The sequence below is a fragment of the Vespa crabro genome, chromosome 10 (assembly GCF_910589235.1).
Source record: "Vespa crabro chromosome 10, iyVesCrab1.2, whole genome shotgun sequence".
Classification (NCBI taxonomy): domain Eukaryota; kingdom Metazoa; phylum Arthropoda; class Insecta; order Hymenoptera; family Vespidae; genus Vespa; species Vespa crabro.
Genome location: NC_060964.1, coordinates 2,784,483 through 2,805,153, shown reverse-complemented (window position 1 = coordinate 2,805,153; position 20,671 = coordinate 2,784,483). Strand labels below are relative to the sequence as shown.

The following is a 20,671-nucleotide window of genomic DNA, read 5'->3' as shown; positions in this document are numbered from 1 at the left end:
TCGAGCAATAAAAAAATGCCGATATAATGTTAGACAAAATGATACTTACCTGTTCAGCCTTTAACGTGAGTTCTATGAAGATCTGTTGCAATTTCTCGTTCACAAAGTTGATGCAGAATTGTTCGAAACCATTTTTCTCAAAAATTTCGAAACCATAAATATCCAATATCCCAATTTCATAGCTATCCGCATTGGTTTCCATCGCTGAATTAACTCTCTACGATTGAAAAATATAAAAAGATCTATGATAAATTTTTTATCTTCTCCGAAAGAAAAAGAAAAGAAAGAACAAAACAAAAAAGTAGAAAAATAAATATATAGATGAATAAAAACACACCCGCACATATACGTACACACACACATACACAGACACACACACATATATATAAAGTAAAGAAGATAGTTAAGTAAATATATCAATATTTACGTACCTTGACCAAATGATCGAAAAGTCTCGCATAAACGTCCTTGGCCAATGCATCACGTGCATAAAGAGCTTGTTCGACGTTCAAAGTCACGTCGACGCTTTCAGACTGACTTCCCCATTTTGATTCGAATTCACGCGACGTCAGCTTGTGCGACAGCTGTTCCCCAGAAACTCCAAAAAGGTAAGCAGGAAAATCAAGAACTAAAATCAATAAAATATGAAAACAATGTTTGTCATGTTTTTTTTTCTGATTTTTTCTTTTATTTTTTTTTATGCGACGGAATGGAAAAGTTTTTGATAGATTTATATTATTCCAAAGAATCTTTGAATTTTGGGCATGTTCAATTTATTTCGATATTTAACTTTTTAATTTGACATTTTCAATTTATATCAATGAATAGATTCAATTATGACTTACACGATTCAATTCGTATAATTTTCTAATATGACATTTTCAATTTATTTCAAACAATTAAAAATGTAGAAAATTAACCAGCTTACGTTATCTTTTATATAAAATTAGAAACGCGATTGAAATATTAACACTATTTATTTAAAAATAGTAATCAATTTTTGCAAGAAATTAAATATGTAAAAAATTTTCGAGTATGTAATTTGATTTATTTAAAAAAATTAAATTATCGTCTTTTATATTTTGATAATAAATGAGACACGTGATTTGATATATTAATACCATTTAACAAAAAATTGCAATAAATTTTTTTAAATATGGCACAATCCAATTTCGATGTAAGAAATTATCAAATTATTTAAATATAGACTTCCTTATTTTATCCTTCGATAAAATAATGAAAAATCTAATTAAAATACTAACACTGCTTATCAGCGACTTGCGAATAATTTCCTTTCTCAACGAATTGAATATTTCCAACATGAAGTATCCCTGCTACCAGTTTGAAGATATCAAATACTTCACTGTCTTGTATTCCCATAACTCGCAAAGCTAAAAGAAAAAAAAGAAAGAAAAATAAAAGTAAAAAAGAAAGAAATAGAAAAATAATAAAAAGACAAGAGAAATTATTAACATTCGTGAACGATATTGTTGATGGAACAAAAAAAAAAGATTTGTAATACCTTTTAACGTTTCTTGAAAATCACGAGCATCGTTGGTACCTTCTACTTTATGATTACCACCATAACTCAAATATTGATAATAATCAAGATCAGTCAATCCCAATTCAGCTGTGAAACAGAACGCAATGTTATTTAATAAATTATCAGATTTACGTTATTTAAATAAAAAAAAAAAAAGAAAAGGTTTCTTAAATCACATCCAATTCATAATACGTACTGTGTTATACGAATTTTAAAAATTCTTGGCGCGTTAAATCTCTTCTGTTTACTTACATTTCATTTCAGAGTCGGCACCGGTTGCCAACTGATAAAATATATGAAAGTTTCTTTCTCCATGATTATGACAAGTAACTCTCGATTTCTCTAGCAAAAAATTTGATATTTTTCCACCATTAGGTTGTCCACCTCCATCGAATTGTATCTCCACGTATTTGCCCTGATAATAAAGAATCAATTAGATTAATCGATTAGATAAATCAAAATTTTTGTTATATTTTAAGAGATAACTACACATAGGTATATACATATCCAATAAAAAAAAAAAAAAAAATATATATATATATATATTCTATATTCTCTATATAATTATATAGAAATATGATTGAAACGTACAAATCTACTGCTATTATTATTCCGCATTGTCTTGGCATTGCCAAAAGCTTCTAAAAGAGGATTCGACTCCAAAATCACATCCTTCACTTTTTGTACCCTTTCACCACCTCCACTGACCCTGGCTATATATGACATTATGTACTTAGCTGCTACGGTTTTACCAGCTCCAGATTCGCCACTAAAATAATATAAATTCATCATAAAAACAATACAAATTTCAAGAGAATGTTCTTAAATAAATAAAGATATATATGTACATATGTAGTTATGTATATGCATATATGTGCATTTACCTTATAATAACACATTGGCTCTCATTGTCGATCAACATATTTCTATACATTTCGTCTGCCAATCCGTAAATATGTGGAGGATTTTCGTAAGGTGCCTACAAACAAAAAGTCAGAATGTATATATATATATATATATATATATATAAATTTATATTAATTTATTTACAGATAAATAAATTATACATTTATTACATATTAAATATAATTATACATTAAATAAATAAACAAATGGATAATAATTATTATTATAATAATAAATATTTTTAATTTAAATAATAAATAAATAAATCAATATATACATTGAAATATAAAACATTTCGGTATAGTAAAAGTTCCTGTAAGTATGCAAAATATATATGCATCACCGATGTAAGAAGTCTTATCGTCTTTCAGGGGCTATCGATACGACTATGTACACGTGTAAATTTGTTTAATAGTTATTTACAATATATAAAGATTATAAAAAAGCATTTAAAAACTTACTGCTCCTTGGTAAATTTCCACTTCTTTTTCACCAAAATATGGCATTTGTTTAAATGGGTTGATCGATACCAGGACAGGACCGATGCATGTCTGACAGGCATTAAGGAAATTTTTCAAAGTCATGCTGTACTCTAGTAATCGGGTTAATGATTGTAACGAATTGATCGAGAAAGGATAAAATGGAAGGTACAAAAAATGGTTTGAAAAGTAGAAAGAAAATGTGATTATATAAAAATAATAACATTTTTTTTTTAACATTTTTTCTTCTCTTTTTCGATAAAATATTGAAAAGTTTCTTCCAGTTTATCTGTTAGAAACAATTTTAAATTCGGATTATTAATCTTATTAGAATTTTTGAAATTAAGCCAATAAATGAGAAAATTTTTAAAATGTTGTATCGAGTATATCTAATCAACGAAAGAAACGAAAAGTTTTGTATTTGTGTGCTTATGTGTTTTATCAAATTTATGAAAAAGAAAAATCAAGGTTTTAAAAATTATCGATCTATAATTTTTCAAAAGGATACGAATATATAATCATCCATATATCTTTTCTTGAGATTCTCGATAATAGCATCTGCGGTGATCTTAGGAAGCAATACCATATCGTCCACACCCGAAACTTTGACATTTTGACTTTGCCAGTGATAAACCTGAAAGAAAATATATATTAATAATATCAAAAACTTATAAAAACACATTATAGATATTTATTAATTTATTAATATCAATCGAACATAATAATTTTTTAATACAAAAACAAACGTTCGTCTTTTATATAAATTAAATGTATTCACTATTTGTAATACGAATATGATCAAAGAAAAAAGTAATAACAGTATGAAATGTTTAGTTTTCTGTTTTTTTTTTTTTTTTTTTTTTTTTTTTTTATTATTAATTAACGAAGAACGATAATATTGATATTATAGATTATATAGAATAGATGATATAGATAATATAGAATGATTTTTTTTTCTTTTTTTTTTTTTTTTTTTTTAATGTAGAAATCAAATGTAAGAAACGATTAGTTTTAATTAGTCGAAGCTTTCTAAAATAGCTTTAGTTATTAGCATTTAAACGACACTGATTCAAAATGAATGAAAAGAGAAAAAAGAGAACATGTAGGTCGAAATAAGGTAGTGCCATTGTCGTAGAATTTAACTGTGTCATTAACCCCCATACATCGTTTGTCAGTGTGCCATGAAAATCCTATTAGGATTCTCTTCGACCTCTATGACTTTTGATGATACTGATAGGTTTTAACATGTAACGTTGCTTGCTCGAGAAAATCGATTGAACCTCGAATAAACAGTAGTCGGTTCTCAGTTCTCTTTAAAACTTTCATGAAAATACGATTTCTATTTAAACTAATGAGATGACCTTTTAAAATGATCATTTTTAAATGTCTAATGTTAATTTTAATTTTTATCGTTGGATTTTATCATTCATAAAGTTTCATGAATATTACATTCAAATCAATTTATATTTGAATCTGTAGAAATGAAAAAGATTTCTATGCGGAAAGAAGTCAAAGATATTAAATAAGAAGTTTCGTTTTAAATTGAAATATCTTTTTTAAAATATTTGTATAAAAATTTTTGAATTTATCGAGACTATCTGAAGGTCGTTAAAACTTGATATTTTATCGTATTATCGAAAATAACTGTGATATTTTAAACATTACAATTAGATAAGATAAACTATATAATTTGAAATACCCGCGTAATTAATTGAAGAAAGCTCCATTTTGAATGATAGCATTCACTGAAAATAATACAAGTGAAATCTTAATTTTCATTTTCACGTGTTATTCATCTTCTAACAAGCGAAAGGAGAAATCGAAGATTCATTCACGCTTACGTGATAATTTATGTTTAGATCAATTTTTTTTTTTCTGTATCTGCGCAAGGAAAGTTATAAATTTATAATACGAGAAAATTCAACATTAATTTCCGTGTTACTTTAACAACATTTATATTACATATATACATATATAAAATTTTTTTCTTTTTTTATTATTACTATGTTTATAACATGCAATAAATATGTACTTACTAATAATTATGTTTAATAACATTACGGTTATTATTTCTTTTTAAATAATGATTATTTTTTCACGTAAAATAATATTGCCTATTCAGTAAATATTTAATTATCAATTGAAAATCTTCTATAATAATAATAACAATAATAATAACAATAATAATAATAATAATAATAATATATAAACAATAAATTCCCAGTAAATGTTTAATTATTAATCGAAGATTTTCCATAATAAAAAAATATTTGTATTTTCATAATTTTGCTAACGAATATTAATTAATTTAAAAAAAAAAAAAAAAGAGAAGGTTACTAGTATTTACAGATTAAAAAAGAAAAGAAAACGAAAAATACTAGCAAATAACGAAACTATATCCCATTAAGAATATTTATCGACATTGACTTTATTAATTCTTCATGTTAGTTTGAAAAATTATATCGACCAAGGGAGATGTAATCTATAATATTATTCGAATAAATAATAGAACTGACGTGGAAGTAGATGGAACTATGTTGATGATACGCGATAATCAGGAAGGTTGCTTGGCTCATTGACAGAAATATTGCCAACTTAAGCGTATTGCGTATCGATCTGAAGTTTTAACACTTCATACAGTTTTCTGCTTGGGAACGTTTTCCTTGATGAAGAGAGGAGATAACGAGAAAAGATAGTCACTAAAATACCAAACATTTACTAAATCTACTAAACCAATTTCTACTTCCTAATTCAAACAATTAGGCATATTCGTCAATATTTCTTTTATACAATCCAATTGCATAATTTTGTTCTATCATTTAGCATGATTAAATTAATTCCGACAAAGTAAACTGAATTTTTGATTAATTTGAAAAACAATATTTATTCGATATTATTCATTTTTTTTATTCTCTTTGATTATTATTATTATTATTATTATTATTATTATTATTATTATTATTATTATTATTGTTATTGTTATTGTTATTGTTATTGTTATAGTTATTGTTATTGTTATTGTTATACGTAAGGAAAATTATTTCGTGACATAATTATTATGCATTCAATAATGGTATTATTACAAAGGTATTATTACAAAGAAATTTTTATATATAAATTAAAAATTTTGAACACGTAATTAATTGAAAATTAATCTTGATTGGAAGAAAGTAGAATTTGGAATAATTCGAAGAACGATATCTCTTTCAAATTATTTATTTATTGATTAGTTTATTATTATATCTAAGGAAAATCAATTTCAATTGGTATTATATTTAATTTCATTGTAATTGGTGATAGAAATTATAGTATTAGACGTCATACGTATTATTAAAAAGAAATTTTTATACGTAAATTAAAAATCACAATACGTAATTTATTTAAAAATTAATTTCTGTATAGAAAGAAAGTTGAATTTAGACGAATTCGAAGAACGATTTCTCTTCGAAAGTATTTATTTTTTTTTTATTAACTTATTATCATAGATAATTCGTGACACTATTATTCCTCCCGATTGTACGTATTATTAAATATAAATTTTAATGGACAAATTAAAAATTAATTTTTATCGAGAGAAAATAAAATTTAAACGAATTTGAAGTATGATATTTTTCATTAGAAATTATTTAATCAATTATTTATTTACTTATTTATTTATTGTACTTTATGAAGATGCTATTTCATTGCACTTGATTGTACGTATTTATGTGTACCTGTATAAAAAATAAAAGAAAGAAAAGAAGAAAAGGAAGAAGGAAAAAAAGAAAGAAAGAAAGAAAAAGAAAGGAAAAAATTGTAGAAGAAAATGGTCTTCACCGCATCCTGAATATAACAGAAAGAGAAATGTGAAAGAAAAGACGAACATCAGTTGGTAAGCAGTGCAGTCATTGTGGTATAGTTGTGAGAGAAACGGAAGTGGTACTCTGTATTGTCCATTTCCGTGAATATTTTTTCTTCTTTTTTTTCTTTTTTTTTTTTATATCTTTTTTGTTCACTTTCACACCTTCCTAATGACAGCCACGTAAATACACAATTCAAAAGATTCCAAAGCTCGAAGTATGATTTTATTATTTTTGCAATCGAATAAATTTAACAAAAATTTCATTCTAACATTTAATATATAGATTTATGAAGTAATATTATTTCTTCTATATTCACAATAATTACAACAAATTCAAATATTTTCTAATGAATTTTATCTTAATTCTTTACAAACCAATTTTTCTTTGAAAAACAATCATCCTTGCATACGAACTAACAATTAATATTGCCTAATAATTAACAAATTCAAAAGAACAAACAAAATGAAGAGATTAAAATATATACATATATATATATATATATATATATATATATATATATATATATATATATAAAACAAATTATACAGACATACGAGTATATACAATTGTACGATTGATTATAAAAAAAAAAACCAACAATTAATTTTTACAAATTAATTAATAAATATTATTAGTAAATAAAACTGATTAAATAAGGGACGTGTAGCACGTGCAATATGGTTTTTCTAATTTCAATCGTAAAATCAGAAAGAAAAGAAATAAAGAAAATTATGAAAGAAACATAGACATAATAAAAAAGAAAAAAAGAAAAAAAGAATTAAAGGAAATAACGAGAAAACGAGAAAATAAAGTATAATAAAGTATAATAATCCGAGAGAATAAAAAAACAAAATAGAATTATTTTTTTTAACAATAGCAGGTAATCGTATTGAGGTCATTGCTCGCCCCATAATAACAACATAGTCCAATAATATCGAATAGATGAGGCCAAAGGATAGGCTTGGCTTAATTATCGACGTAAATCACGAGAGGATATGCTCGTTGTTAGAAGCTAATCCCCGAACGCGGGTCCATTGAGGTGATTTCACGGTTTCCGGCTTCTGCGTGTGCGCGCTCGTTTGGTCTCGTGCAATGAAACTGTCTGTTCGTTCACCGGAATTCCGCCGGCAGCTGCCAACGAGATATTCCTCTCTTCTTCTTCGTACAATCTCGACGTTCTACCTACCAACCCATCATCTATGTTTGTATGTGTGTATGTATGTATATATGTATATATGTACTTAAAGCACGTATGTGTATGTATGCACGTATGTACTTTTGTTGACCCGTGTTGAGAATTAAGAAGTTAAAGGTGCACCTCGTATAAATGTAATAAATTTTTACTTTCAAAAACATCATCGTCATTTTTCTTTATTTTAATCATGATTTATTTACTTATGTTTTTTATTTTTTATATAGTATAATTCTTTTTTTATATGATATGATATATATATATATATATATATCATATAATATATAATAAATATAATAAATGTCGTTTTACATTAAACTTTATTAAATATGTTGTTTAAATAATTATTTAAAAATTATTATTATATTTAACTATTTTGTTTAATATTAATTTTACAACTACATTTATCGAGATAAAAGTCTTAAAGGTATGCACATCATGAATGATATATATATATATATATATATATACGTACATGATTAAAATAATCAGTAGCGATATGCTCATAATGTTAATTGCACTTACGTGCTTGAGTCTCGTAATATCTCAGGATAAATTTTTTTTTGTTGTCCTCTTTTTCACAAAGACTTAATAAATTGATTAATTACTTAATTACTTAATTAATAACTTTGTCTATATTTCTCTTCAAACTTGCAATTTAATATAATATATAAATAAGGTCTATAAGAATTGTTTATTAGTGATTGTGAAATATCTACTACAATAAATAATGGTCTTAAACAATCGATATTGTGAAAAACGAAGATAGTTATAGGTATGTAAATTAATTATACGCAACAAGGAATGTATACTTATCGTAAATATGATCCTCGTAACAGTGATGCTTATTGTTCTAAACAAGCACGTGTCATTAATCAACGTTAATAGATGCTTCGAAGAGAATTTCCAAAGCGAATAGGCGTGTTCGGAGATTAGCTATCGTTTGTCACGAATTTAGGATAAATTTTAGAAATTTTCTTTTATTGCAATTATATCGTAATAAATTATGATAGGAAACAACGATTTTAAAGATAAATTATTATATCAAAAAGAAAAAAATAAAATAAAATAAAATAGATATATAAAAATAGTTATATAAAAAAGAGATATATAATAATAAGTATATAGAAATGTTTCTATGTATATGTAAATAAAAATAGTCTGTGAATATTGAAATATATCTACAAAAAGAAATGTACGCAACAATATATTCATTACATATACATACACATAAGACTGTTTCTATGTTAAAAAAAAAAAAGTAGATCAATCCATATGCTCGATAATGAGTATGCAGTTAACGCTATATCTGTTAACTTCTTTCAATTGTCATGCAATAATTATTCGTTATCGATCGACAAAATCGTCGTTTCCGAAATCATAACCTTCACTAAAAGTAAACAACAAATATATAAACAAAAAATTTGTTTATCCTGTTTCACACGTTAATTTCGTCATCTCTTCCTGATTATAAAGCTACATTTAAATAATTCGGCGTTATTTATATACATATGTGTATTATAAAAATATCGATCCTTTTGCAAGAGAAAAACATTAACATTACAAAAAAATCGATGTTAACTCTTGCCTGCTTTGACGCAATGATAAGAGAATCTTTCCTGATAAACTCCCGACTAAGTTTTCATATCAGATAAGCTACAAAACATCCAGCCAAAGCACGGAAAAGTACTTACATTCAATATATTCAAGAGAACTATACCTCTTATTTTTTAACAATATTTTGACATAATATATCATACTTCTCCAATAAAGAGTATAATAATTTTTAATATAATTAATTAAATAATTATATTTTTTTTTGCCGACATAATGAACGATCAGGGGAAATCGAAAAAATGATCGAGAAAAAATTTAGAATTGTAGATCGAACTCTATAAAAAACACCACAATTCGTCTTTCATAGTCTGATAGTGTACTCTAATCCTGATAGAACTGTCTATCAATACTAAAAGATAATAATTTATTTTCTTTATTAATTGTTAATATTTTTTTAATGAAAGGTATCATACAAGGTGTCCCATTTATCTCAAAAATTGGAGTATTTCGTGAAGGACTGAATCTAGCAAAAAAGTTTTTTACTGATATATTTGGTATGAACAAGAAAATCATATACTACGTATTTTTTTGTAAGCCAAATGATAAATATCAAAGAAAAATTCATCTTCTTAAATAAAACTACATATTTTTCTTTTGACAGTTTTGTGTCATTTACAGAAACGAACTCAATGACATACCATATGAGAACATTTATTATTGTAAAATATTATAAACAATGATCATTTTGCATAATTAGCAAATAAAATGTATTTACTAATGATTATTAATAAGAATAAAAATAAAAATGTTTTACGAGAAAAGAAATCTGATGTGTTTTGCATTAAATCTTTTCTCCTTTCCCACAATCCTAGCTACTTTATTTCAAATACTGGACAAAGAAAAATCATTGCTACAAATCAAGTATCAGAAACACGTGATGCGTAAAGAGGTGGCACGCGAAATTGTACCATCTCCTGATAAGTTATTCTCTCCTGTTAGAAATTTCAAATTCTGGAGAAAGGAGTAAATTTTTCCCGCAAATCGAGTTTTTGTAACAGGATCACATTATGCGTAAAGAGGTGGCACGATTTCGCGTGAATTCGATTTCGGGTAAATTATTCTCTCCTGTTAGGAATTTAAAAACCGCCAGTGTTGCAAATATTTTTTCCGAATTGTTTTTTGCGAACTATTCTTCTTATTGAGGTTTTCAAATTTTGTCGTATCACTAAAATTGCAAAATTTAATTATTATATAAAGAACAATTTAGTTTTTGGTGTATAATTTATGTCATATTAGTTGGGCTTAATTTAAAACACATTGCATTTTTTAAAAATAAACATTTATTTTCATTTTAATTATTTATATGTACAAATTACATTGTATTTGTTGATTATAGATATATTGACATAATCATGTGATTTATTATATAATATAATACATTAGTATATAATTTGAAATCATATAATGCAGTATAATGTAATATATAATATATATATATATATATATATATATATATATATATGTGTGTATATTTTATTATATTATTATTTAGCTTGTACACTTTTTTATGTATGACTGATATCGAAACATTTTGTTGTTTAAATTTTGTTTGCATTATTTGCCGATTCTTTATGATTCATATCTTTAATTTCATCAATAGCACAAATTTGTTCTGAGAGTTATGTCGTCTTTTTTCTTCTTTTTGGATATCTTCTATTTCCTCTTGTGTATTGTCATTGCTAATTGCTTAATTTTATGAAAATCTACTTGAATTTACTTGATTACTATTTAGTTGCATTGCATTGATTTCGTTAGCCAACTGAAAAAGAAAATAATAAATTATTTTTATTTTCCATATTGTTTTGATTTATTTTGATTGCATTTAGAAATAATAATCACAAACTTACTCTTCTTCCTTAATTCTTTGATCATAAAATTCTCGTACTGTAATACTATAAAACCAGCCGTAAATTTTCTTTCGCAGCAGCTCATTTCGAGTTATAATAATTGCTTGAAGTTTATTATTAGATAGTTTAGATTTTGTCGAAAAATAAGATATCATTGTTTGTAAAAGTGTTATAGTTCGCATATATTTCAAAATAGATCTCTTTGGAGAAAAGGCACGATCGAGTGAGTGATAGAGGATGTAAAACAATAGAAAGAACAAAGTCTCGTTGATTTTCAAAAAGCGTATAAGAGAAAATTATATTCTGATGGACAGAAAGACAACACGCATATATGTATATATGATACATATATCATATATATATATATATATATCTGTTTCATTTATATATTTTGTTACAATATGTAAATATGTAGTAATTTTATTTATGTGGATATGCCCATTTATTACTTAAAACATTCTCTATAATATAAATAAAATAAATCTGTTATTTATAAATATTTCGTATATATATAAATATTTTTTTTTGTTTATTATAAATCTTAAATATATAAATCTATATTTATAAATGTATCGATCGACTTATTAATTCAATATGATGTGAACAAAGAGTAAAATGAGGTTTCTGACGCGGGCGTATCAGAATCAATCGGAAAAGTTGTGTCGCCATGATGAAAATACATTTTTTTTTTCGTTCTCACGCGACAGAAAGAGAAAAAAGAAAATAAATTAACGTTGGGATTGCAAAATATTAGATTCTTTAGTGCGAGCCAAGTACTATACAAAGCAAGTTACGCGTATTACGTTGGAAGAACGAGCCGACCCTGTTACCACGACTGCTACTACTATGAAGACACACGTTTCTTTAGAAAGAAAAAGAGAGAAAGAGAAAGAAATAATGAAAGAGAGAAAACGAGAGAGAGAGAGAGAGAGAGAGAGAGAGATTAATAACAATAAACATTCGACACAAGGACGTTCGTTGCTCGCTATGCGATTTCTAACGCTCTAAGTATTGTATTATTAAAGTCTTGCTAAATTTTTTGTCCTCGCATTTGTTTGACAACGAGTCATCTGATGAGAATGAGTTAGAAAAACAGTATTGATTAGAATGATGAAATATAATTTGCTTATTAATACGTATCAGGAAAAAATAAATGATTAATCAAATTAATGGATTATAATCTTTAGAATAAATCTGAATTAAAAAAAAAAAAAGAGATAATTGATTAACAACGAGTCATTTGAATTAAGAAAACAAAATTCATTAGATCGATGGAATCTAAGTTTTTAATTAACACGTTATAGAAGAAATAAGTAATTAATCAAATTAATAGAATAGTATCTTGGGATTAATATGAGGCAATACAAAAAAAAATTGATTATATCAATAAAATCAGATTTTACAATTAATAGAAACTAAAGGGTCGCTTAAATGAATTCATTAGATTGATGGGAAAACATAATTTATAATTAACCTGAAATTGATCTTAGGAAAAAGAAATTAATTAAATTAGAATTGATTAGAAACAGATTTTACAATTAATTTACAATTGATTTGAGCTAATTCTTTTTTATATGATTTGAAATCTATTTTTCAATTGAGCTGAGACGAAGAAATAGGATTGAATTGACGAAAAATAATTTCGAAATAATTCTGACGTAGAAAAACAAATTAAAATTAAAAATAGGGTGGAAAGATCGATAAACTCAAATGTCACAATTCATCTAAAACTATGTGTTTCTTTCTGATTAGATCAGAGGGACGAATTTTATAAAGTATACATAAAAAAAAAAATATATTTATATTGTTTCTATAAAAAAAGATTACCCAATGTGTGGCCAATACGTGCAGGTTCAAATAATAAATATTTGTTATGTTCGAACACGAATGACGAAATAAAACATCCACTTCAATTGTTTACATTTGCATATCGATTTATTTACATGAGACAAAAATACTGCTAAAATATATCTACATACTTTACATTTATCGAATCGATAACAGTTGTATTTTATCAGATAAATATCATTCTATTTATTGACCAGACAAATAGAATACATAAATATATCGGGTGTATAAAAAATCTTAATAGAATTGGGAAAAAGATTATTTCTTGAAAATAATAAGAAAGACAAATAAAAAAAAAAAGTCAAAATGATCTAAGTAACTGATAAACTAAATATTGCCTTTTTGGATATGTAATTTAATTAATAAAATTCTTTTCTTATAATGATTGTTTTTTTATTTTCTTATGACTCTTTAAACGATAAATTGGAATTTCAAAAAAAAAAGGAAAAAAAAGAAGAAACAAAATGAAACAGATAAAGAAAATAAAAGAAGAGGATTAAATAAACAAATATAAAGACGTTAGATAACGAAGAACGTAAGATGTAAATCTCCATTAATTTTAATAGGTTATACAATTAGTAACAAGAATCAGGACAATAATAATTAATCTTGTCTGGTGCGGCGATTGACCCAGTAATAAAGCGTTATATACGTGTACACTCCAATTTTCAGAACGAAAGCTAGCTCAAACATAATCAGTTAGTTCCGTCGAGCAGATTAAAATGCCGGATAAGGTTAGAACGAGTTCGACTCATCTCGAGATTAAGAAGAATTAAAAGACGCATCATTTTACTCATGACAGTTGCTTATGTACACTTGGTATATTTATATACTTGGTATATAAATATGTACTCCATAATTCATAGAAAAGGAATTATCTATTTATCATTGATAAACATTGTCACATACAATTTATTCTTGATAATCATTCTCGAATTAATTAACAAAACTATAAATAACTAAAAATATGAATTATTCGTATCAAACGAATTAATTAATATTTTGTTAAAAAAAGAAAAAAAAAGAAAAGAAAAAGAAGAAAACGAATTAGATCATAACTTTGAATGATTAATAATACGTAGAAAAATTTGACAAGTAGAAAAGATATAATTGAATTTGTGGAAACAAAGAATGAGTGAGAGAGAGAGAGAGAGAGAGAGAGAGAGAGAGAGAGAGAGAGAGAGAAATTATTAAACATAAATATTGGAAATAACACAAAAATGAAAAATTAACGAAGATATCCAAAGATAAGCAACATAAACGTAACCAAGTAGACAATTTCCTCTAGGAACGATCTTGTTCTCCGCTTTTAAAGATATGAAAGAACTTGAATCGAGCTCAAGGCAACTAGCACGAACTCAATGCAGATTCTATCGAGCCAAATAGAGATATAAGTACATATGTATTAAATACATATATATGTATATGTATATATCTACGTAGAATGGTACACACCTACTTGTATCATTTCTTCTTTCGTCGTTGAGTAGGTTCACGCTCGTTCACGTCATTTTATCGTAACAAGAGAGAGAAACGACAAAAGAAACTGTGGTTCAAGTGACCTCTTGTTCTTTCTCTCTCTCTCTCTCTCTCTCTCTCTCTCTCTATCTATCTATTTATCTATCTATCTCTATGGATAACAACTGTTCCGTGTATTGATACATGAATCACCATATAGTACAAACGTAATCCTGTTTCATAAGTTTACACGGAAATATAATTTTTATTTCTCTTTTTCCTCTGATCGATTTGAATTAAAAAGTCATTATTCGATGACAATCTAACTGATTCATAAATGAAATTATGTTTCTTCGAGAATGAGTATCATCTTTTCATCTTTTTCTTTCTTCTTCTTCTTTTTTTTTTTTTTTTTTTTTAATATTTAGTACTTAGTTTTATAATATAATTTCATAATAGTTTCAAAAAAAAAAAAGGAACTAAAAGATAAAAAAAGGTCGATACAAAATTTTTCATATCACTATTCGTAGAAATTTTTCGATCGATACACAAAAAAAAAGAAATTTTTTTTTGTTTTTTATTTTTCTCTTGATTCATTATAAAATATAAAATTATTGTTATTTGAACTATTTTTATTTATTGTAAACTATAAAATTATTCGCATAACGTTAATCATTTAACGTTAATTATTTACTATCAAAAAAGTATTTTATTCTATTTTTCATTTTATTTTTATTATGTTACAGAATAATCCATTAAAATCTATGGTCATATACCTTTTTAATAATTTCATTCTAATTCTAATCAGCTCCGAAAAGAGAGAGAGAGAGAGAGAGAGAGAGAGAAAGAAAGAGAACAAAAAAAATTTTCTATGACAGTTTCAGAACGAAATATAGAAATTTTCTAAATTCTATTCTAAATTCTTTCTAAATTATCAATGGTTAATATAAATGACAAGACAACACGTTACAAGATGTTTCAATGTTCCGGCTAAACGCTTCGTCGAATGTAAAAAATCGATAAACGTGTTTCGGTTGGACAAACAAGCGTAGAAAATGCATTTCAATGTTATTTGTCGCGGTTTATCATTTGGCCTCTTTAAAATAGAAAAAAAAAAATATCGTTATAGTTATATGTATTATGGATGAGTACTTAACATACATGTATCTATGTACAAACATAGGTAGGTGTATAGAGAGAACATTACGTATACTTTCTAATCACATGTCCTATCATTACATTAACGATCATCTAAGCAGCCAAGAAAAATCTGTAATTATTACTAATATTATTATTATTATTATTATTATTATTATTATTATTATTATTATTATTATTATTATTATGAATCTCGTTATCACGTTAAAAACATTTAATCATCGTTTCGTTGAAATTTTGGTTTCGATAAGATCTCTATAATAATAAACAAATGGATATATATATATATATATATATATATATAATTATATATATATAAAATTTATATATATATATATATAATATATATAATATTATATTACAATATATATATATATATATATATATATATATATATAAATTCCGAAAGTTTCGTATCACTAATAATTAGCGGCATATTTACTTAATTTTGGAGATAAGTAAAATCCCTTTAGCGTATAAATAAATAATATAAATTAGAATGAAAATGTCGAATTAACGTGAGGTATTTCTATTTGGTAAAATATACATGACGTTCAATGTCGAGAAATACTTTGGGAGATCTTCAAGAACGACTTAAATGTGACTCACTCTGAATATGTCTCTCTCTCTATCTCACTCACGTAGCTTCGTGTCTCTTCTAAAAATACATACAACATGTATATATACATATATCGTTGCTTTGTCCTCTCCTGTCGCGTGACATTCGACCTCGCTTGTAGTAAATCTTTCTCTCTCTCTCTCTCTCTTTCGTTTGTTCTCTTTTTCTCTATTTCTTTCTATCATTTTCTTTTTCGTCAATTGTATCAACCAATAAGAGCTCTGGAAAATTTTTGGAATTCGTTCAAAAGGCGCAAGCTTAAAAGTAACATACAGAAATCGATAGCTTTTTTATGTCTTCATTAAATTTGATCAGGAAAATATGAGTGATTCTAATGTAGTGTATATATATATATATATATATATATATATATATATATATATATTCCTATACGTATGCGAAGAAAAAGATTTTATATGAAATTTTCTAATAAAAAATAGCTTAGAAAATGTATGCTTTGTCTCTCTTTCTCTCTCTCTCTTTCTCTCTCTCTTTTCATTCATTGATTCATTCATTGAGAGAGAGAGAGAGAGAGAGAGAGAGAGAGAGAGAGATGTTGTATCTAAATAAATATAGATAAATTAATAAATAAAAGTAAAATATATAAATATAATAGAAGACGAATAATTTATACGATGAAAATAATATAATAGTAAAACTATTGTTACACCTACAACGTTAAAATGAAAATATGAAGAAAAGTAAATGGTTTCGTTCTAATAATCACTCATCCGAATCTAACGTAATACTTTTTACATTGTTTTAGACAGGTCGAGTAAAAGTGGGCTAATCATCCTTTACGGTAGTGGCCTTTAAAAGCAGATTTCCAGTTCACACTTATTCGACTTAATATTCGAAAAAAATTTAATCTTTGAAAAAAAAAAATGTTACAAAAAGCGTTCAAAAATGTTGAAAAATGTTGAAAAATTTTAATATAAATATCATTCGTCAAAACAATATTCATATAATATTACAATTTTATTGAATTGCTAGTGTTCATAAGAAATAAAAAAAAAATAAAAAAATAAAAAAAAAAGAAAAAAGAAATAACGGCACGACATTGATCGTTCTTTCTCGTAATACATCATTGAAAGGGATAACGAGCTTCAATTCTAACTTAAAAGGAAAGTAAACTCATTTATTATCTTTCCTTGTCTTTTAAACAGTTAACCAATGTATCGTACGGTAAAAAATTCTACGATCCTTTTTATTAAATGCGAAGCACGAAGGATTAGTGTTAGTCATTGACGTAAATTCTTCGTAAATCGTTACGATATATATATATATATATATATATATATATATATATATATATATATTATTCGATAAAGTTCTTAATAGTATATTACTTCGAGGTTACGTTCTATGTACATAAGTATCGCCATTTATTGTCATTAAAATTAGAAAGAATTTAAGGAAGTAATTAGGAAAAAATCTGGAAAGTATCCGCGTATTTTTTTTATGACTCACAACGGTAGTACGAACTTGAAATATATATGTAAGATGTAATAAGTTGAATTAATGAATTTCAAATATAAAAGTGAACGTTCATGTTTACAATCATTCTAAGAGACTATCGAAGTGATTATGATCAAGATACGTATACAGATCAGACGTAAGTTTAACTTTCATTTGAATGAAAGCAATTTCGATCTTTTAAAATTTGACTTTCATCGTGTTAAAGTTTCCTACTTTTTAAATGCATACATTGATACGTACATCCATGCATGCATACATACATACATACGTCCTCAGTCCTCAGCCTAACCCAACGAAATCCAAGAAAACCGGCATTGAATTCACCACACGGTTTCCGATCACGGAAGCATCTGCATATAAGTAGAAACTTATGTTCCCTACGTGTATGTCATTCAGTCGATCGGAAACGCGATGAATAATTAAATTTAATTTGTCTCTAACATCTAATAGATAGAAAATATAATATATTTTCTAAATAAATATATTTTCTAATATATCACGTACTTCATTTTCTTTTTATCGTTCATAATTTTACATTCATAATTTTACATATGTTTTTCATCGATCATCGTTTAAAAAAAAAAAAAAACGAAAAAAAAGAAATAAAAAAGTAAAAAGAAAAGAAATAAACATTCACACATACTATCGCAAATCTGCATCATCGTTTGATATTAATTTTTCAACATGAATTTCTATAAATTAGGTTTAAAAGCGAAATTGATTCATTGAGACGTACTATACCACTTGATTTTTCCACTCGGATTCATTAAAGGAACGCAAAGTCACCAGTCAAGAAGGTAACCAGTTTTACATGAAACTTTTCGAGAAGAATAAGAATTAGAATAGGAATAAGAATTAGAATAGGAATAAGAATAAGAATAAGAAGAAGAAGAAAAAGAAGGAGAAGACAAGAAGAAGCCCGTAAAAAGACGATAACTAAGTTTAAGAAAAGATAACGATCTTCGAATGGAAAGTCAAGGGAAACTCGAAATAGAGATATAAAGAGAACGCATTACGATCACTTACCATGTTGACAAACGAACGTGATTTGTCCTCGAAAATGTATCACGTGTCTCCAAAATAAGTCACTTTCTCCTGTATAAATTGTAAATAAAAATGATTTCTCGTTCGTCCTTCTTCAATTTTAATTTTCTTCGATGTTATTTTCAATATTAAATCTTCTCTGAATAAAAATCGTTCTCGACACGGCACAATCTGATATATATATATAGGAAAAGTAAAGTAATATATATATATAATACTTTATATTTTATAATAGAATATATATATATATATATATATATATATATATATATATATATATATATAAAATTTAATAGCAAAGATCCGTCGAGTTAATTCGAACGTCGAACTCACTTATACATGTGCATGCTTTCGTTCTGTGTATAAATATGTGTGATAACATTACATTTATATATATATATATATGTATGCATGTACATATATATATAGTACGATGGGACAACGTACCGAAGAACACGTACGAGAAAAAAAAAGAAAGATATATAGTAGGTGAGTGTAGCGTGCGCTACCGTCAACGCGAAGAGAAGACGCGAAACGACACTACTTCTCTTGTGGTTCGTTGCGCACTGATCGACGGCATTACTCGATGTTAAGCGACGAGTCACGAAGCGAACGATATACGTCACGCTCTCTGACGTCATTCTCGGAGACGCGCCAACTTTGTCTCGTCAAACTTCGTATCTCTTTGGGTCGGTATCGTCGATTACTACGTTATCTATCAAGGAAATCTTTTGTTTCCTATTGTTATTAACAAGAAATATAACTTTTGATTGTACATATTAAATATTTTGTCAGATGTTTAATATAACTCTTTTCTTAATTAAATATATATATATATATATATATATATATATATATATATATATATATATATGTATGTATGTATATATAAATTGCACACGCATACACATACACACATACATACGCATTCACACATGTATGTATATATCTATTACTTTGCTATTTAAAACTGTTAAATGGGATTGATTTGAAATAAATATTGAAAGTTACTATTGCTTTTCAATATTATTAAATTATTGTAACAATATAAAATATATCGTTGTTTTGTTAAATAGATATTTAAACATTCAAAAAAAAATTGACTTGAAATTAATATAACAATTTTTAAGTTAAACGTTATGAAATTAATATTATAATTTTTTAGGTTTAATATCTAATATAAACGAGTAATTATAAGTCGATTCGATTTATAAATTTAAAAAAAATGATGATCGATTTAAAAATTCGAAAATATACAAAAGTGTTTTTTGCATTACTTTTCTTCGTTAAAATTATTTTTCTATTTCAATGAATAGCAACATTTGGATGTTTCTAGGTAGGTAACACGTTCCGTTTGTCGTAATTTTGGTGAAATCTTCAAAACACTTCCGTTAGGAATATAATTGGTGTCCGACTAGCAGTGCACTGACTACCGTTAACGGTAATTATAACGATATCGTACGATGCATTTACGTGACACATCGTATGTACTATGACAGTAGAATTTCATAATGAATAAGATTAAAAAAATAGAATTTTTTTTATATATTATAATAATACAGATAAATAAAAAAAATAAATATACGAATAAATATATTAGTATGACATAATAAATAGTTAAAAAATAAATATAATTATA

The 20,671-nt window shown here is 25.8% G+C and overlaps 1 protein-coding gene across 6 annotated transcripts in view; it reads right to left on the bottom strand.

Annotated features, from left to right (window-relative positions):
- LOC124427714 (unconventional myosin-Ie-like) overlaps window positions 1-19,594 on the bottom strand; it is a 61,615-nt gene extending 42,021 nt beyond the window's left edge. Inside the window, exons 1-12 of one of the 6 annotated variants that reach the window (XM_046970967.1) lie at window positions 19,480-19,594; window positions 19,015-19,203; window positions 18,249-18,338; window positions 3,437-3,562; window positions 2,911-3,000; window positions 2,428-2,522; window positions 2,135-2,312; window positions 1,796-1,958; window positions 1,523-1,630; window positions 1,263-1,391; window positions 432-628; window positions 50-217 (exon numbers count right to left, since the gene is read on the bottom strand). In XM_046970967.1, coding sequence (XP_046826923.1) covers window positions 50-217; window positions 432-628; window positions 1,263-1,391; window positions 1,523-1,630; window positions 1,796-1,958; window positions 2,135-2,312; window positions 2,428-2,522; window positions 2,911-3,000; window positions 3,437-3,562; window positions 18,249-18,254 — 1,260 coding nt within the window. In that variant the 5' untranslated portion in view covers window positions 18,255-18,338; window positions 19,015-19,203; window positions 19,480-19,594. Of the gene's footprint in view, window positions 1-49; window positions 218-431; window positions 629-1,262; window positions 1,392-1,522; window positions 1,631-1,795; window positions 1,959-2,134; window positions 2,313-2,427; window positions 2,523-2,910; window positions 3,001-3,436; window positions 3,563-18,248; window positions 18,339-19,014; window positions 19,204-19,365 lie in introns of all 6 variants that reach the window. The other 5 variants (XM_046970968.1, XM_046970966.1, XM_046970969.1 and 2 more) reach the window with 5 other exon arrangements.
- Window positions 19,595-20,671: the final 1,077 nt, after the last annotated feature.